The sequence below is a fragment of the Vigna radiata genome, chromosome 7, assembly GCF_000741045.1.
Source record: "Vigna radiata var. radiata cultivar VC1973A chromosome 7, Vradiata_ver6, whole genome shotgun sequence".
NCBI lineage: Eukaryota > Viridiplantae > Streptophyta > Magnoliopsida > Fabales > Fabaceae > Vigna > Vigna radiata.
This window is the reverse complement of record NC_028357.1, coordinates 360,215-378,784: the sequence shown is the minus strand read 5'-3', so window position 1 is coordinate 378,784 and position 18,570 is coordinate 360,215. Positions and strand designations below refer to the sequence as shown.

The following is an 18,570-nucleotide window of genomic DNA, read 5'->3' as shown; positions in this document are numbered from 1 at the left end:
AAAGAATTGAACATGTAACACATAACAATACATGTGTTATTAATAATGTGTTGTCATCATAACAAACCAGAGCACTATGAGATTAAGGTTTAGCTAAACCAGTGTTTCCCTTATCAACAATCTCAACAGTTTTCTTATTAGGATTTTTTCCCTTCAACCCCTACCCGTTTTATGAACTAGGGTTTAAGACAAATAATGGATCAAGTTCCATTCCTAGAACTAAGCTCCATTAGGCATCTTATTTTAGTTCTAGGTTATAAAAGATATTTTCCAACACCTAATGAACCAAGTATCAAGATATAGATGGCCAAACTAAAGCAATTTTTAAGAAAAAAAACAATAATACTAGCATTTAATGGAAAAGACACACACACACACACATGTGTGTGTGTTTGTGTGTGTGTGTGTGTATTCAAAGCATGCAAGATACAAGAAAGTTTAATGGTTACATCTACCCCTAACAAAATAGGTTTAGCTCTCCATTGTCATAGAAAGCCCAAACTTATAAAATCAGAAATGAAAGAAGATGGAGATACAAATATGAAGCAATAGTTGTTCCCACAAGCCTTATAAAACCTCCAAGCATTCCAAATGAGTGTTTTCATGTCCAAATTGCAAAAGATCCCTTTCCTTCAAGTAACTAAGAAGAAATAGGGTGAAAATTGCCATGTAAACATAAGTATTGCCCAATGCACGTATTCCACCATTGGGCACTCAAAATTGTTATTGCTTTTTGTGAAGTTGATGCCAATGCCCACGTAGTGGTACCCATCGCAACCTTCAAAACTGTGAATGATGCCTAGTGTTGGCTTTGTCGCACAATGTTGGCGAGCTTAGGAATTAGAATGAGCTCTTTGACTTGTTAGCGCCCAACGTTATATAGGTACCGCCCAATGCCAGTTGTAGTATTAGAGGACCTTGTGCTCTTACTTTGTGGTGTTAGACGTGACTTATGTAGCTCTGAATGTTGTTCTTTCATGATTTCACACTATTCTTGCTTCTCAAAGATGTAAACATGTCTTAGCTTGGAACATTTTTTGCAAAATTAAAAAACAAAAGAAATGGAGATTAATGGTAAAATTAGATTATTGTAACCCAAAACGTAATTATTTATAAAAACAATATAAAAATGAAGATTAAGAAGGTTAAAAGTTGAAAGAAGAGTTTATTTTGTTAATAAAAGATAGGCTTAAATAATTTGATCCCTATTTTTGTTGATTTTTTCAATGTAGTCATAGTTTTTTATTCTGTTCAATCAAGTTCCAATTTCATTAATTTTTGTCAATTTAGTCCTTTTTTGTAACCCTGTTTAATTAGTTAATGGCATGTGAACAACATATACCACATTCTAGTTTGTGGTTGTTTTGTTATTTTTTTTAATTTTTTCTTAATTTAAAAAACCATTCACATATTAAGTCAGCATTGTGTTAGGTGACAATGTGAGTATCATTGTCTTATATTCATTTCAGTCTCTATATTTGTTTATTTTTTTCACTTTAGTCTCAAATTTCTTTAAAATGGGACAATTTTGTTTCCTTCCAAATTCAGACTAAATTTAATTTTTATATAAATGTTATATTGATATTTTTTATTAAAATCCACATTTTTATTACATATTTCTGAAATTATTTTTAAACCAAATCTAACTATATTATTATAATATAATTATTAGATTTATGTTTGATTTTTGTTATCTCTAAAAAAATAAAATTAGAGTAAGTTTAAAATTAGAAGAAAAATTCTTCATTATTTTTAAACCAATTCTAACTCCATGCAACAAAAGTCAAACATAAATCTAATAATTATATTGTAATGATACGGTTAGAATTGGTTTAAAAATAATTTAAAATTTTAATAAAAGTTTGAATTTTTTTTAAGAAAATATCAATATAACATTCATAAAAAAAATTAAATTTTATTTCAATTTAAAGAGAGACAAAATTATTCTCTTTAAAAAATTGGAATTGTATTGAATAAAAGTAATAAATATAAGAACTAAATTAAATATTAGAGATGACACGTGATCCTAACACAATTATGTCACAATGACATTACTAGGTGACACAATTTTGAATTGAAACGAGAACAATTCTTTCAAAACTAAAAATAAATAAAAATTAAAATTAAAATAATAACAAAAAAAATTATGAATTGACATATAAAATACTTTGTTCACATGTCATTAACTACTTAAATGACTTAAAAAAAAAAAGACTAAATTGACAAAAAATAATGAAAATTAATTTTTTTTTGAACAAACAAAAAACTACGACCACGTTAAAAGAACTCAATAAAAATAAAGACTAAATTAATATCTAAATTTAAAAAATAATTCAAATAATGATAAAAATTAATATTATCACATTCTTTTTTTTTTCAGATGTTGATGTTTTGTTTAAACTTGAGCTAAACTTTCTTCTAGTCTATTCGAAACTTTATGTCTTCTCGTATCCTTTTAAACTTATTTGGGATAGTGCAAAAACTTAAAGAGATTACTACTTAAAGAATATTTGAAAAAATTGCTTGCAAAAATAAGTAAAAGAAAAGTACTTGAATGTTTAGGCAAAAGTAGTTTAGTTATAACGAATATTTGCTTAAGTTTATAGTTTAGTAAAATTTTATTGTTTTGAAAAATCGATTGTAGTCTCGTGGTGGAGACAAATCAGTATAAAATAATGTGCTTCTCCTTCATGTTACTTAGAAAATATCTTTATGTTTGAAATATCTTTGAAAGAACTAAAACAAAATGTGAGAGACAAGTTATAGAAAACACATTTCAACCTCCATTTTTTTTTTGTCTTATTACATTCCTGAAACACGTTTAACCATAAATAGCAACCAACCAATTTAACTTCATGTCAAAGAAAGTTGGCAGGACAATGACCTTTCCACAGACAAGTCGACAAGTAACGATCCAACCACCCACATTAAAACAAGAAAAAGAAGAGTCTGATAGATGGTATCAAATCTGTATTTGAAATGGGGCTAAATAATTTTAATTATCTTGCTATGTGTAAATAATAATTTCTTTGATCTTTTTATAATTATACAAGAGACATGTATGCTATAACTAAACATCGTACTCAGTGAATCCGTGATGTCAAACTTTGAACAAAACTTGGGGGATAAAATTGCAGGCTTACATTCAAATGAAAAGCTTTCACTAGCTTTTGGCAGATTACATGCATAACTTCTTCCTTCCCAACTCATCAAAATGAGCGGGCATTTTATTCTTTCACTTAGTGTTCTCTCACTTCAAACATCTACATATACTTTTTTTAATAGTACAATATGGGATTATATCTTGGAAGCATCAGCTGTGGCTCGGCTAAAGGCGATGGCAGTCTTTGAGCCAGATGGACGGCCCAGATGCTTGCTGATGAAGTCACCAGCTGACATGAGCTTTCCAAGGTCAACGTTGGTTTTCACACCAAGTCCCTTTAGCATGTACACAACATCTTCAGTGGCTACATTTCCAGAAGCTCCCTTAGCATATGGACAGCCACCCAGACCAGAAACTGAAGAATCCACAGCACTGATCCCCATCTGTTTTGATACAAATCAGTGTCAATTAAAAACTTTGTTAGAATGCCAAAAGACAAAATATGCGCCGGTTTAAACTTGGTTATAAAATCCAACTTAATGGGAAAACATTTTTTTCATAGATGGTAAAGAGTGTCCATTAATTTTAATTGTTCAAAAGTTTGCACAACAGTTAAGAACTTTTATTGCATGTGATGGAGAAAAAAGGTTCAATAAACTCCATCAAGGGACATGCGAATGGATTTGTTGACTTACTTGGATGGACACAAGAATATTTGGAAGGGACTGCCCGTAAGTGTCATGGAAGTGGACAGCAAGCTTCTCTGCTGGCACAACAGCCATTACAGCCAAAAGCATCGGAACTACAGTACCTGATCGCAACAGAATGAACAGACGACGATATAAGTACTAAGTTCATATTTGAGTAACCAATAGAAAGTTTTCATAAAGAATATTCATATTCTATTTTATTACACAGCAAAGAGCTAGACATCTATCATGAAAATCTGCCAAGATCTGACAGTATTTACTTTGTTATAAAAGCATAGCTGATATAGGCACACAGTCTCACAAAGAAAAATAAATTAATAAGCAGTCAGGACTCAGATGAAGAATCGAGAATAGGCATAGAGAAAACAGGTTGCAGGGAATTAATAAGGGAAGGATGGCGATGTTAGATACTTTAATTAGGTGTAGAGCTTAAAACTCATCGTGGAAAAATGTGGATAGAGCCAAGAGGTAAATAAATGTTTTTGATACTGAACATTCTCAAATGAAGGAAAATTATATTGCAAGTTCAAAAATAAAGACAACGTACCACAAAGCACAAGAAAGGTTGAGTAATAAGCTAATGTTTAGTAAGAGTTGTTGGAAGACATGCCAAACAAAGGAATGCAATCATGAAGCTGATATAGTATGCTGCATGCTTTTTCTTCTGGGCAAGGGAGAGAAGTAAAGTACGTACAGATACATGCTTGTCATACTTGGAACTTGGAATGTAAAATAAGAAAACAAGGACAAATCAATGAATTACCAAAGAAATTCTTCCACGAAATTATAGTCTATACTCTGGTTATAATTAGTTTTCCAAGGAAAATGGATTTATATCCAACACAGAATTATGAAGCTTAGGTAATTGCACTAATTACCAGAAGAGACAAGAAGGCCACGCTTTTAGTTTGAGAACAATCAGACAAAAAAGAAAAAAGGTAGCAACACTGAAGATTCCTAATTTTATTCATTTTATACTAATAAAAAACCAGTACCAGGATATCACCAAACGAGAGTAGTTTCAACAGAAAATAGTGAACAAGGTATGAATAGTTTGTAGTTTTCAAAAGCAAATATCTAATTGATTACCCGGAGTACCAACTCCAATTGTGTCACCAAGCGAGATTTCAAAGCAGCCCATATCATACAGTTCTTTAGCTACATATGCCACTTTTGATGGCGGGACAGGTCCTTCCACCGGGCATCCAACAACGCATGATACATACCTAAGATATTTCAATACAGAGAAACAGATTGGAATAAGCGAAACAGATTGTTTCTTTCTTTCATTTAATTGTTAAGAAGAGAGAGAAATGAGATCAAACAAAATTAAAACAGCATAAAATAAAATTTGTATGTTTATTATCCGTTCTTCACTTCCGACTAGAGTCAGATACGTAAAAACTGCTAGAAATCTAAGATACAAAAACAGATTCCCTGGAACAGCACATGTAGAAAACCCCACCGAAGTAGGATATCAATTGATTAATTAATAAATACAAACAGGTAACCGTATTACCCAAAAACAAGAATTGCAGGGCAATAAAAGCAAATTCATCAGAAAATATCAAAATGGAAAATAAATCCACACTAATAAACATATTGAAATAGAGAAGATTTATACATGGTTAGAGTAATGAAGAAGAGAAAAGTCATACCCTCGCACAGGAATTGAAAGCTCTTTAGCAGCCCGAGTAACAGCGCGATAGCGGGCAAGGCTCTCTTCAATGCTACAATTAATGTTTGATTTTGAGAAAGATTCCGAAGCAGATGCAAAAACAGCCACCTCTCTAGCGCCAGCCGCTATAGCAGCTTCAAAACCCTATAAATGTAACAGATTAGATATAAGAAAGTAAGTATGCCCATTTATAGTTGTTCTCGTTATTAGCACCTTTAAATTAGGAGTCAGAACCGGCAATCTAACACCTCCCAGATTATGAACTGCTTGCATTACATCCTTTGCATCTGCCAACTGAAAGGCACAGAAAAAGATTGTTATTCAAGCAGGTAAAATTCAAATCACACTGTAAAATTTCATGATACTCAAACTGACTTGATGTGTTTGCACCTAGAAGAAAGTTCTGCCACGACAGTCATTCATAATATCAATGAGGTCAAATAAATATCGTAAAGCAATTATACCTGTGGGACCCATTTGGGAGATACAAAACTAGTAGCTTCAATGACAGATAACCCAGAAGACGCCAACCTATGAATCAGTTCAATCTTTACATCTGTTGGTACAATGTTTTTCTCATTCTGTAATCCATCCCTTGGACCAACCTCAACTATCTTTACAAACTTTGGTATACCTTTCATAAACTGCATTGCCCAATTACAAATTGTAAGTTACCAGCCATAGAAATATGATCAAATCAACCAATTACGCAGAAGGTGCAAATACAGAATATGAAACACAAAAAGAAGCACCAAGTAGATAAATAATTTCGTAATTGAACAAAACGTACTGTATCCATTGCATTACCTTATATGCCATATCCTGTACATTTTTGGTATTGCTCTTTGGACTATACTGGTAATCCGACGGGTAAAATGAATTATCAATTGCTCCAAATTTCAACGAGTTCTTCCCCATGGTCATAGTCTTTTGACTGAAAGAGTCACCTCGGGACAGGTCCCTTGTTTGCCTTCTCCATGGAAATGTCTCCGCTGTATACTCTTCTTCATCATCTTCACTGCACCAAAGATAGGCTTCACGAAATGTTATGAAGTAGGAAAGAATAAGTTAAAAAGTATATGCATCATTGTAGACTTGTCGTAAACAGCAATGTTTTACTCACTCGCAGCTGTTTGATGTGCTGCAGCTTGGTCCTTCAATCCAGCAGTTTCCCATACCCAAATTATCTACTCTGGGACGACAAGCACCGGATGAGAACCTCTGGATTCTATCTATGGTATTCATGCTTGGCAACTTGTCAAGCCCAAGTGGTTCCTCCAAACTTGACATGGTGATCTGGATGATGAAAAGGTAACTGGCAAAAGATATTGAGTAACTACGTGCATCAGGTAAGATTTTGCTATCATGTAAGGAGGTACATATTTTCATCTGCATATTTTTTTGTCAATTCTATTCATCTTCACACAGTGAAATCTGATGACATGTAGGAATCCACATGTTCAATTCTTGACACACAGCAAATGTCATTCGTTAACAAATTCATTTACTTCAGAAGATAATGAAAAAAAAAATGTTGACGTAAAGTAAAGTTGAAGGAAGGAAAGACACATTAACTCGTCAGCTGTACTTGATTATTAGGCCATGCTTCTTTAAGCAGGTAAAAAATTAAGCGCAAGTTAAATGTAAAGGGTTTTGAATTGATTTTCATTCCAAGGTTCCAACCTCCTTATGTTCAGCTTACTCAAACAAGGATAGCCTTACCCACAAAAAGGCATTACTAGCAATGAAAGTATGAAACAGATCCAAAGAGGAATGTCTCAACAAATACGATGGTGCCGCAGCTAAGTGAGAGTTCTTAACGCCTCTAACAACCTTATAATGTATCAAATGCCAAGAGTTAAACAAAGCCAAATGATGTCCTCCACCTAAGACTCAAACAACAAGATCCTTACTAAATAAAACACAGGAATTGGCTGCTTTGAGAGCAAGAAACTACACCATCCAGTTAATTTCTAAAACTACAACCAACTCCTTTAGCTTAACACGACAAGAAAATTCGTCAATTTCATTCCTCATCAAAGCTAGTTACATCAACTCGCACTTGTCCCCCCAGTTTATAACTAACCAACTAGCAACAAAAAGAAATGCAAAACTCAAGACTTAAAATATCAACCACTGAGACTTCAAGCCAAGCTCCAAGAACACAAACAACAGAAAATTACACAAACAGCAAACAATTAAAATAGTAACCCAAAAAGCGTTAAAATTGATCAATCAGTGGTTTTTTATTTTATTAGTTGAATAATTTTGTTGACCAAATTCGGTTTAGCGAAGAGGGCAAAAAGGAGAACCAGAAGAAGCAAACAGACCTGCAACCAAGCAAGGTCGGAAGGAAGAATGGCGAGCAGATAGGGTTTCTGAAACCCTACAAATTGGGAAAAATCGATTTGGTTGTATTTACGAAAAAAACCAAGGGAAATGAAATAAGGAGCAAGGAGAAGGTGAAGGAAACGTGTGACGGGTTGTTTGGTATTAAAGCTTGCGCTTTGGTTGGTGGGAAGAGAAGAATGAGGTCAACATTTATTTTCAATTTATTATTAATTAATTATATATTTAATTAATTAATTGATATATTTTGGGGAGAAAATTAAGTGGTTGCTTGAGATGGAGGCAGTATTTAAAGTGGCAAATAGAATTTTGACACGCGCGCGAGTGTGACTGTCAGAGGGAAAGAAGATTTGGCGGGAGCGAGTTTATTTTTTATCTTTAATTTAAAGATATTTTAGATAAATTATGTAATAGAAATTTTATAATTTTTTTTTTCTATTTTGAAAATCCTTGCAATTTAAAATAATAAATTAAATACTAATTTAAAATAAAGTTAGAGGTAGATTTTGCTTATAGTAAATACTTTGTATATAATATTATGTTGATTGAAAATTGAATTATGATCATGAAAAAATGTTTTGAATTAAATTAACTCAATTTAGTATGTGGGTGTAATAAAATTAAAAGAATTTAGTTCTAAATTGTTCTTCTCAGTTTTGGACGGAATGTTACTTTTATTCACGACAACAAAAAATGGAAAGAAAGATATTTATTAATTATGAATTTCAACTATAAAACAAAAAGACTTGCTCTATAAAAGTTAAATAAAAAGATACATTTTTTTTTATGTGAATGTAACGAAGTCACGTGGAGCTTTACCTGTTACCAATTTATTGACGATCTCACATAAATTCCAAGAAATATGATAGGTGTGTGAGGTGTCGGTCTCTACTTTATAATAATAATAATAATAATAATAATAATAATAATAATAATAATAATAATAATAATAATAATAATATTTTAACAAATTTAAATTTGTTTTAATTTGATAACATATTATTGTGATTCTACTATTATATAACGAATGATATATATTATATGTGGTCACAAAGGTTATCTTCATTGCAAAATTCATTTTTCATGTCTCATGTTATCTTTATTATAAATGTTTATATACAAAATTATATAAATCTAAGTAACGAGTCTTATAATATTTCTTCTTTGAAATATACTCACACCATATATAATTTAAAATTTTTAATTTTAGATAATAGTCGGAATATTACTTTGTTATAATCCAGGACAAAAAAATAATAAAAGAATAGTGGCAATAGTTTTTAAAAGATGATATTTTATTATTTTATTATGAAAAAATTACTTATAAATAGTTTTTTAATAAATTAATTTTATTTTATAAAAAAATTTGTCGTTATAAACTTATTTTTAACATATTTTTTTTTTAAATTTTCTTTAAGTTTTTTACTTCAGATTTTCATTTGTTCGATGATAAAAGTTATTAGGAAAGTCACTTCTATTTCTAGAAGCATTTTAGTCTTTTGAGGTACAAATGACTATAAGGTCCTATATGTTGAGATTGTTGTCAAAACAATATTTATATCATTTTGGTTTTTTATGATGACAACACATTATTAATAACACATATGTTATTGATGCTTTACATGTTCTATACTTATTGTTTGATATCTGGTTGAACATGTTTTTGTGTATAAAATGATGTGTGAATGCATATTTACTGAGCTTATATATGTTACATCATATCATGTTGCATTACACATGTTTTGAAAGATGAAAACCACATACACTTTTATGAACTTGCATTCTGTGGCATAACTGCTAGTTGTAAGTTGACTTCATTAAGGGGGAAGTCGAATTAATCTTGTGACTATGTACAGATTTTGTGAAATAGTGCTATGTGAGATTTTGTGAAGGAAAGAATTTCAAAATGATCTGACTTGTTGTAGTCGACTATATGTGTCATGCATTCGACTGTATTAGTCGCTTGATTTGAAATTCTGTTGTGCTCATGAATAGTAACGACTATATTTTTAAAAGTTAGTTGAGCAATGAATGATAGTCAACTGCTTTGACTGTGGAATTAATTGGTTTGACTGAAACACTACTATTGGGTCTTAAATGTCATAACTGATTTAATTCAATCGACTGTATTAGTAGTGTAATCGACTGTAGGAGCGTCTATTTTATAGAAATCTATAAATAAACGAGACCTGAGTTGTTTCAGAGAACTTTTGGAAATCTAACACTTTCATATTCTGTTTCAGATTGTTCTTTGAAGGAATTGAGCTCCAAGAACTCATCAAGGAGACAATTGTGATATTTCTTTGAGGAGTTACTGAAGGAGAATTGTGCTGCATACACTGCTTGATCAATATATGCACATTGAGGTGCTTTTAGGGTGATCAAGATTCTTGTTGGCATCCATGGTGATTGTTGTTACTTGTTGTGACTATAGGGGTTGGACTCGTGGAGTCTGGTACACTCTTAGGATTGTTCAAAGTGGGTTGTAGATTGTAGAATAGGGGATATCTTGCTGCAAGTCATGTTGTATTGTTGCTGCCTATATTTTGGTTAGAGGGTTAGAGAGGAGATTTATATTTTTGATGTGGAGGTCTTTTATAAATTCCTTGCTGTAAAAACCTTGACCATTATAGTGCATTTGCTTCCTGGTATTGGAAGGACATTGGATGTAGGCATTGAGGTCGAACCAGTATAAAAACCTGCTTTTGAATTCTCTATCCCTACTCTTTTACATTCAGTCGACTTTATAATTCTTGTAGTAAACTTCGTTTTGTCGCTGCACTTAATTTTCTATTACTTGCGATTCAAGAAAGCTTGTAAAGTTTCTACTTTGGTCTAAAGATTGCGAAAAGACTCTGATTTTGAAAACTCACCAATTCACCCTCCTCTTGGTGTTAAAACGAAGCCTACCTGTTTCCCAACACCTCTATCCATGGATTCAAGAAAAATTTGCATTCTAATTTTCCAAGAAGGATAATTTTCACCAGCATATAGAGGTGGTCTATTTGTAGATGCACCTTCAGCAAAAGTTTGAAAACTGGAAGCCATCCCCAAGTATATAGTTGATTCAAGAAAAACAGAAGTCGCCTAGTTTTTCACATATCTTATGAAAACCAGCTCTGGTTCTAATTGTTGGAAAACAGGTAGGCTTCGTTTCAACATCAAGAGGGGGGTGAATTGGTGAGGTTTCAAAATCAAAGTCTTTTTAAAATCTTTTTCGCAAAGTATTATCCTTTTCAAAGTTTCTTGAATCACAAGGAATGAAAATTTCAGTTGCAGCGGAAAATACAAAGTTGTCTACAAAACCAGTAGAATCGACTGAATGTAAAAGGGTAGGGATAGAACATTCAAATGCAGGTTTTTATACTGGTTCGGCCTCAATGCCTACATCCAGTGTCCTTCCACAATCCGAAAGCAAATGCACTATAATACTCAAGGTTTTTACAACAAGACTTTTATAGAGACCTCCACATCAAAAATATAAAATATCTCTCTAACCTCTAACCAAAATATAGGCAATACACACAACAAAGATATGTAGCAAGATACCCCCTCTTCTGCAATCTTAAACACACTTTGAAAATTCCTTAAAGTGTCCAAACTCCACGAGTCAACCTTCTGTAATCACAACAGGAACAACAACAATCTTTACAAAGATTGATAGAAATATTGATCAACAGATGAGCACCACAATGTGCAGAGTATGATCAGTTGGAAAACAGGTAGGCTTCGTTTCAACACCAAGAGGGGGGTGAATTGGTGAGGTTTTAAAATCAGAGTCTTTTTAATATCTTTTTCACAAAGTATTAACCTTTACAAAGTTTTTTGAATCACAAGGAATGAAAATTTCAGTTGCAGTGGAAAATACTAAGTTGACTACAAAACCAGTAAAGTCGACTAAATGTAAATGAGTAGGGATAGAGGATTCAAAGTAGGGTTTTATACTGGTTCAGCCTCAATGCCTACATCCAGTGTCCTTCCACAATCCGGAAGCAAATGCACTATAATGGTCAAGGTTTTTACAACAAGGCTTTTATAGAGACCTCTACGTCAAAAATATAAAACACCTCTCTAACCATCTAACCAAAATATAGGCAATACACACAACAAAGATCTGCAGCAAGATATCGTCTCTTCTGCAATCTTCAACTCACTTTGAACAATCCTCAAAGTGGGACTCCACGAGTCAACCCCCTGCAATCCCAGCAGGATAACAACCACAATCTTTACAAGAGAAATCTTGATCAGCATGCGCACCACAATGTGTAAAGTATGATCAGCTAGTAAGCACAAAAACCTTTCTCCTTCAAGGAACCTCTTCAATGATAGATCACCACGGTCTTCTTGATGAGTTCTTGGAGTAAATTCTTAGAGATCACAATCTGTAAATCACAAATGAAAGTGTTAGATTATCCAAAGTCTTCGTGATCAACTAAGGCACGTCTATTTATAGTTTTCTATAAATCAGACGCTCCTATAGTCGACTAAGCTACTAATAGAGTCGACAATCCTTAGACAATTATAACAGTTAAGTCATATAGTAGCATTCAACAACTAACAAATTGATTCTGCATTTAATATAGTTGACTATCATCAATGTAATAACTAACTTTTGAAATATAGCTGTTACTATTCACAGTCATAACATAATTTCAAACAAAACAACTAACTAAGTTGGATCCACTGCGCATGTAATCGACTTAGGCATGTTAGTACAGTTTGAAAAACTTTTCAGTGCAAAATCACACATAACACCATTTTTGAAAGTTTGTGCATAGTCACGAGTTTTAATTGAGTTTCACACATATGCAATTGCTTCATAATGAAGTCGACTTAAAACATGCAGCTATGCCGCACAATATAAGTTCACAAAAGTGCATGTGGTTTTCTCTTCAAAAACATATGTAATGCAATCACAGATGATGTAACAGTAGTTAGCTTAGTGAGTATGCATTCATATATCATTATCAACATAAAACATGTTCAATAAGATATCAACCAATAAGCAATAGAACATGTAACACATAACAAAACATGTGTTATTAATAATGTGTTGTCATCATCAAAAATAGAGTGATTAAAGCTGATAACAATTTAAAACACCGTTATTTGTGATGTGATTTTGATACTAAAAGCACAATTTTTTACTTAGAAACTTGCTTGGACTCATGCTTTTTGAATAAATTGTGTGAATAAGACAGTTGAGGTCGATTTCAATGACTTTATGACTAATTCCCCTTGTTTTGGCAGAGATTGAGGTAATTCTAGAAGAAGAGATGAAAAACCAAGAAGATGGAGCTCATAAGGGGTCAAAAAGGCACCAGAAGGAGGGAAAACACACAGCCCGAGCGACCAGAACCAAAGCTTGAGCGATAAAAAAGACGTCCGCCGCCCGGGCGGCGGGGCTTCGTAGCTTGGGCGACCATTTTCAACGCCCAAGCCTTACACGATCCTCATTTCACGCCCAGGTGGCCTCTTTCGACTCAGCGATTTTGGTGGATCGGACCCTGTTTAAGCTCTGTTTTGGTTCTTTTGGACCAGACCTTGCTCTGGCACACCTCTAACACTATTTAAAGGACCCTAGGACTCTAGGTTTTGCATCCTTGGCAGAGAAGAGCATAGTAATACACTCTTTAGCCAATTCTTAGGCTTTCTTTCTCATTCTTTCTTCCATTGTTCATAGAGTTCCCCCATGTCTATGGGGAACTAATTTCTATTTGTTGTTGGGGAATGATGTAACCTTGTAAACTCTCATGTATTTGAATTGATTCTTAATTTCATATGCTTTTTCATTAATTGTCAGAGTAATTCATCTGTCTTTATTCTTGCTTATACAATAGCATGATCTATGAGTTGCATGAGTGTCGGGAGGTTCCTTTCAATTCAGGTTCTTATTGAATTACTCCTAAGGGTTATATTGCTCAAGGATGAGGGTATGAGTTTTAGTCGTCTTAACCTCTTGATCTTCACATCTTTTTACCAGGAATGCTAGGAATTGTATGAACTGGTAATTAGAGACAAACTTATTTACTGAGGGATCGGGTTTAAGTGATTTAATGAGGGACGTTGACATTAATGCATAAAGAAGAATTCTTATATACATGAGGGGGAACTTGGTGAAATATAACCCCAACAACATATCTATCTCATATAAATCAACCTCCGTTCATCTCTATACTCTTTTGCCATTGATCAATTGCAATTTTATTTTCTTTATTATTTTTGCATCCCAAACTCGTGATCTCTTTTATTCTAAGTCTTAATTAATCTTGTTTTCACACAACTGTTCAGCGCCGAGAGTCCTCTGGGATACAATACTTGGTCTTACCATTTTATATTACTTGTGCGACTCGGTACACTTGCCGATTCAGCCCAACAAAAGCACTGTGAGGTTAAGGTTAGCTAAACCAGTGCTTCCCTTATCAACAATCTCAACATGATCAGCCAGTAAGCACATACATCTTTCTCCTTAAAAGAATCTCTTCAAAGATAGATCACCACGGTCTTCTTGATGAGTTCTGGGAGCAAATTCTCAGAGATCACGATATATAAATCACAAATGAAAGTGTTAGATTATCCAATAGTTTTCTATAAATCATACGCTCCTGTAGTCGACTAAGCTACTAATAGAGTTGACTGTCCTTAGAAAGTTATAACAATTAAGTCAAATAGTAGCAGTCAACAACTAACAAATTGATTCTACATTTAATACAGTTGACTATCATCAATGCAATAACTAACTTTTGAAATATAGCCGTTACTGTTCACAGTCATAATAGAATTTCAAACAAAACAACTAACTAAGTCAAATCCAGTGCGCATGTAGTCGACTTAGGCATGTTAGCATAATTTGAAAAACTTTTCAATGCAAAATCACACATAACACCATTTTTGAAAGTCTGTGCATAGTCACAAGTCTTAATCGACTTGCTTCATAATGAAGTCGACTTAAAACTTGCAGATATGCCACACAATATAAGTTCACAAAAGTGCATGTGATTTTCTTCTTCAAAAACATATGTAATGCAATCACAAATGATGTAACACTAATTAGCTTAGTGAGTATGCATTCATATATCAAAATCAACACAAAACATGTTCAATAAGATATCAACCAATAAGAAACAGAACATGTAACACATAACAAAGAATGTGTTATTAATAATGTGTTGTCATCATAAAAAACAGAGTGATTAAAACACTGTGAGATTAAGGTTAGCTAAACCAGTGCTTCCCTTATCAACAATCTCAACATGTTGGTTTCGGTAGTTGGCAAGTGGGAGGATGTCCCTTCAGCCGGTAATCCAATGGCAAGATTCCACATAAAATCATCAATTTGAATATTAACCCCATTCACTCTGGAATGTATCTCATCATTCACAAACTTCAAATTATGATAGAACACTCTCATAAGGTTTGGATACCAATACCCTTTCACCTGTACAAAAGTAGAGAGTCCTTGTCCCTCGAACCATTCTGGAAACATAAATCCTTCTTTCTTAAACATGTTTAAGTTTGGATTTTTGGGAGGAGCAATAACCTTGACATTTCCGTTTAGAAACCTTTCTCCCATTTCTTCATCACTAATCCAACCAGCAAGATTAGAGGTTCTTGCCACAGCAATTTCCTTTCCCTTGTTTCCACCAGGTGCTTGACTTGAAGACGCCATGGAATTTGATTTCTTAGAATCCTTCTTCTTCAGTTGTAGGGTTACTAGAACAACATCGACTACAATAAATGCTATCTCAGTTCCAAATACAAAACAAAGTATAAAGGGCACGAACTAAGATACCCTTGATTAGACCTATTTTGAATTTTCAAATATAAAAAGCCCAAAATAGAGATATGTAGTCGATTTTATTAAATGCAAAGTTAACTATTGTATGATAAAGAGTTTTTAAAAACGGAAACACACATACAACAACATATAATCGACTATACACATAATCCAATCGATTAAAAATCGTAAAAATTGATTTTTACAAAAAACAATCCAAATCAATCAATCACACAATCGTCCAAACAATCATTCATATTCATATCATACATGATGCAATCAGAAAAATAATTGTTACCACTTGTAGATACTCAAGAAACTTGATATAACCATGTTAGTTCATCCTTGAGTTCTCCACTGCATGTCACAACATCATTTGCTATCCTTCAAAACAATTCAAATTTATTGATGTAGGTACCCATTTGAATTTGGGTCCTTGTTTGTTAGTTGCAGAAAAATGTTCCTTAGGAATCCATCTGTGTAAGCCTTTAGGAACAACAACCTTCTTGTAAAAACAATTTCTTACTGTATGACCAATGTTGTTACAATAAAAGCATGCATGTGTGACAGGTTTGCTTAAATCAACAAATTTCTTTGAATTTGTCCTATTTGATTGAGCTTTATAACTAATACCCTGTCTATACATTGCTCTACCCGAAGACTTTAAAACAACATTCAAATTATCTCTACCCTGTGTGAACTTAGCTAGCGTGCTAGTTAAGTAATCAATTTTCTCTAAATGTGTAGGGCAATTTTCACAATTCTTTTCTACTATTACAATCTCAGTAATCACAGTTTTAGCAGTTTTCAATGCAGCATCTAATTCATTATGTAGTTTTTCATTATCATCAACCAGATTGTTAATCCTATATTCATAATCTTTTCTTTAAGAGTTTATTCGATTAACCTTATATTGCAGTTGCATTGCTTCAGCATGTATCTCTTGAAATGCGTCCAGCAGTAGGTCATACTTGACTTCAATTGGTTCTTCTTCAAACTCTGTATCACTATCATAATCTATCAGTGATGTTCCTGCCGTGAAGCAGATATTTGACTCCTCTTTGGGATCACAGTCTTCATCACTTGAAGATTTTGAGTCATTGCTTTCCTAGGCTATGTAAGCACTTTTCTGCTTTCTGTTCTTGTCCAAAGGGAACCTCTTGCTTCCTTTTTGCTTCATCTTCAGACAATCAGGCTTGATGTGTCCTTCTTTTCCGCATTCATAACACTAAACAACATTTGATCTGGTAGCTTTCTTTGCTTTGCCATTTCCTGCATGGTTAGTAAGTTGGCTAGTATTTTTCATAAACCGATTAAAGTTTCTTACCACCATGGACATCAATTCATTGTTGTCCAATTCAGCATCAGAATCTATGATTGTGCAATCTTTGAAGCTTTCTTGTTAGTGACCTTCAATGCTATGGACTTCATTTCTTCAATCTCTTTCTCTTCTTTCAATATCCCTAGTTCAAGTTCATGTTCTCTCATTTTACCGAACAGGGTTGCCATGTTCATGCTTGTTAGATCCCTTGATTCAAAGATAGTAGTGACTTTTGGTTGCCAGCTTCTATTCAGACTTTTCAATATCTTGATATTTATCTCTTCTTTATCAAATACTTTTCCTAGAGCCATGAGGTGGTTGACTATGTGAGTAAATCTTTTCTGGACTTCATAGATAGTCTCTCTAGCCTTCATTCTGAAAAGTTCACACTCCTGTATCAAAGAGTTCTTTCTGGCTCTATTTACTTCTTCTGTGCCCTCGTGTGTGACCTCCAAAACTTCCCATATTTCCTTTGCAGTCTTGCATTGTGATATCTGTTAAGACTTCGGCAAGTGTACCGAATCGTATCAAGTAATATAAAATAGTAAGAACAAGTATCATTTTCCTAGAGACTCATAGACCTAGACTTTCATGTGATTTGTTGATTATTTAAGACTTGAATAACAAAAATTAGGGTTTGTAATGCTAAAAACAAAAATTAAACATGCACATGCAAAAGTTTTGATCAATTGACCAAGGAGATAATGCAGGTGATTGATATGGATGAATGGTGTTGTTGGGGTTTCCCACTTATCCTAATTCACTCTCATATATTTACGAATTCTACTTTATTCTACTTTCTTTATTAATGTTAATGTCACTTTCTAATTTACCCTAATCCCAATGTCTTGGTGAAGATCCTACTTCTAATCACTAGTTTACAATGTCTTGTCTCCCTAGCAGTTATTCATGCATTACATAATTCGCCCAGAAGCTTAAAAGCAATTAGTCCTCCTATCCCTATGTCTAGGTAATATTGCTCCCGAGAGAGTTCCCTCATGTCTAGACCTACCCATATGTGTCCATGAAGATAGAATCAAAGATCACATTATTGAATAATGTCTTAAACAAAGCATGCAATTATATGAGAAGAAAGCAAATGAATAAAGCAATAATTCAGTATATGAGAATTTCAATAGGTTTACATCGTTTCCCCAACAACAATGGAGGTTTAGTTCACCCTAGATATGGTGAAACTAGATGAAAAGAATAAAAAAATAAACCATACATTTGATAGATTGGAGCTCTCACATCCAAAATCCTCCTCCAAGGGATGAAAAGAGTGTTTATGCGCCTCCTTTTGTCAAAAGAATATCCCTTCTGGTTCGTCCAAGTTAGTATATAACAGAAAAAAATAACAGGATTTTGGCCCAGGCCCAAGAGACTAGCGCTCAGCACTGGTGTACCGCTCAACGGTTGGTACGACACTAAAGGACAAAGCTCAGCATTGACGCCCAGGCGTTTGTAGAGAAAACACTGAAGAGGCGAGCGCTCAACGGTAGGTAATGCTCAACGGTGAGTGCAATACTCAAATTCTCCCCTCAGCTTTGGCACTTGAGCATTTGACAATGAATCCCCCTTCGAAACTGGCGCTCAACGCTAGGTCAGCGCTAAGCGGTGGCTGCGTTTCCT

At 33.6% G+C, this 18,570-nt stretch overlaps 1 protein-coding gene across 3 annotated transcripts; it reads right to left on the bottom strand.

Moving 5' to 3' along the window:
- Positions 1 to 2,969: 2,969 nt before the first annotated feature.
- On the bottom strand, positions 2,970 to 7,990 carry LOC106768851 (hydroxymethylglutaryl-CoA lyase, mitochondrial). Of its 3 annotated transcripts, none has more exons than XM_014654211.2 (9): positions 7,822 to 7,990; positions 6,615 to 6,806; positions 6,299 to 6,509; positions 5,956 to 6,135; positions 5,705 to 5,785; positions 5,472 to 5,635; positions 4,903 to 5,039; positions 3,799 to 3,914; positions 3,298 to 3,546 (listed from the first exon to the last, which is right to left on the bottom strand). In XM_014654211.2, exons 2-9 carry the CDS (start codon positions 6,779 to 6,781, stop codon positions 3,298 to 3,300), a joined length of 1,305 nt encoding a protein of 434 aa, XP_014509697.1. In that variant the 5' UTR covers positions 6,782 to 6,806; positions 7,822 to 7,990. The 3 variants fall into 3 exon arrangements, with proteins under 3 accessions (XP_022640218.1, XP_014509697.1, XP_022640217.1); XM_022784496.1 differs by having other exon boundaries at positions 6,615 to 6,787; XM_022784497.1 differs by lacking the exon at positions 7,822 to 7,990 and having other exon boundaries at positions 2,970 to 3,546; positions 6,615 to 6,781.
- Positions 7,991 to 18,570: the final 10,580 nt, after the last annotated feature.

Excerpts from the sequence above, each read along its gene's own strand:
- LOC106768851 (XM_014654211.2), bottom strand. The coding sequence starts at position 6,781 with ATGTCAAGTTTGGAGGAACCACTTGGGCTTGACAAGTTGCCAAGCATG. Across the intron at positions 6,510-6,614 it reads AGCACATCAAACAGCTGCGA|TGAAGATGATGAAGAAGAGT; the intron begins GTGAGTAAAACA and ends TCTTTGGTGCAG. Across the intron at positions 5,040-5,471 it reads CTTTCAATTCCTGTGCGAGG|GTATGTATCATGCGTTGTTG; the intron begins GTATGACTTTTC and ends GAAATATCTTAG.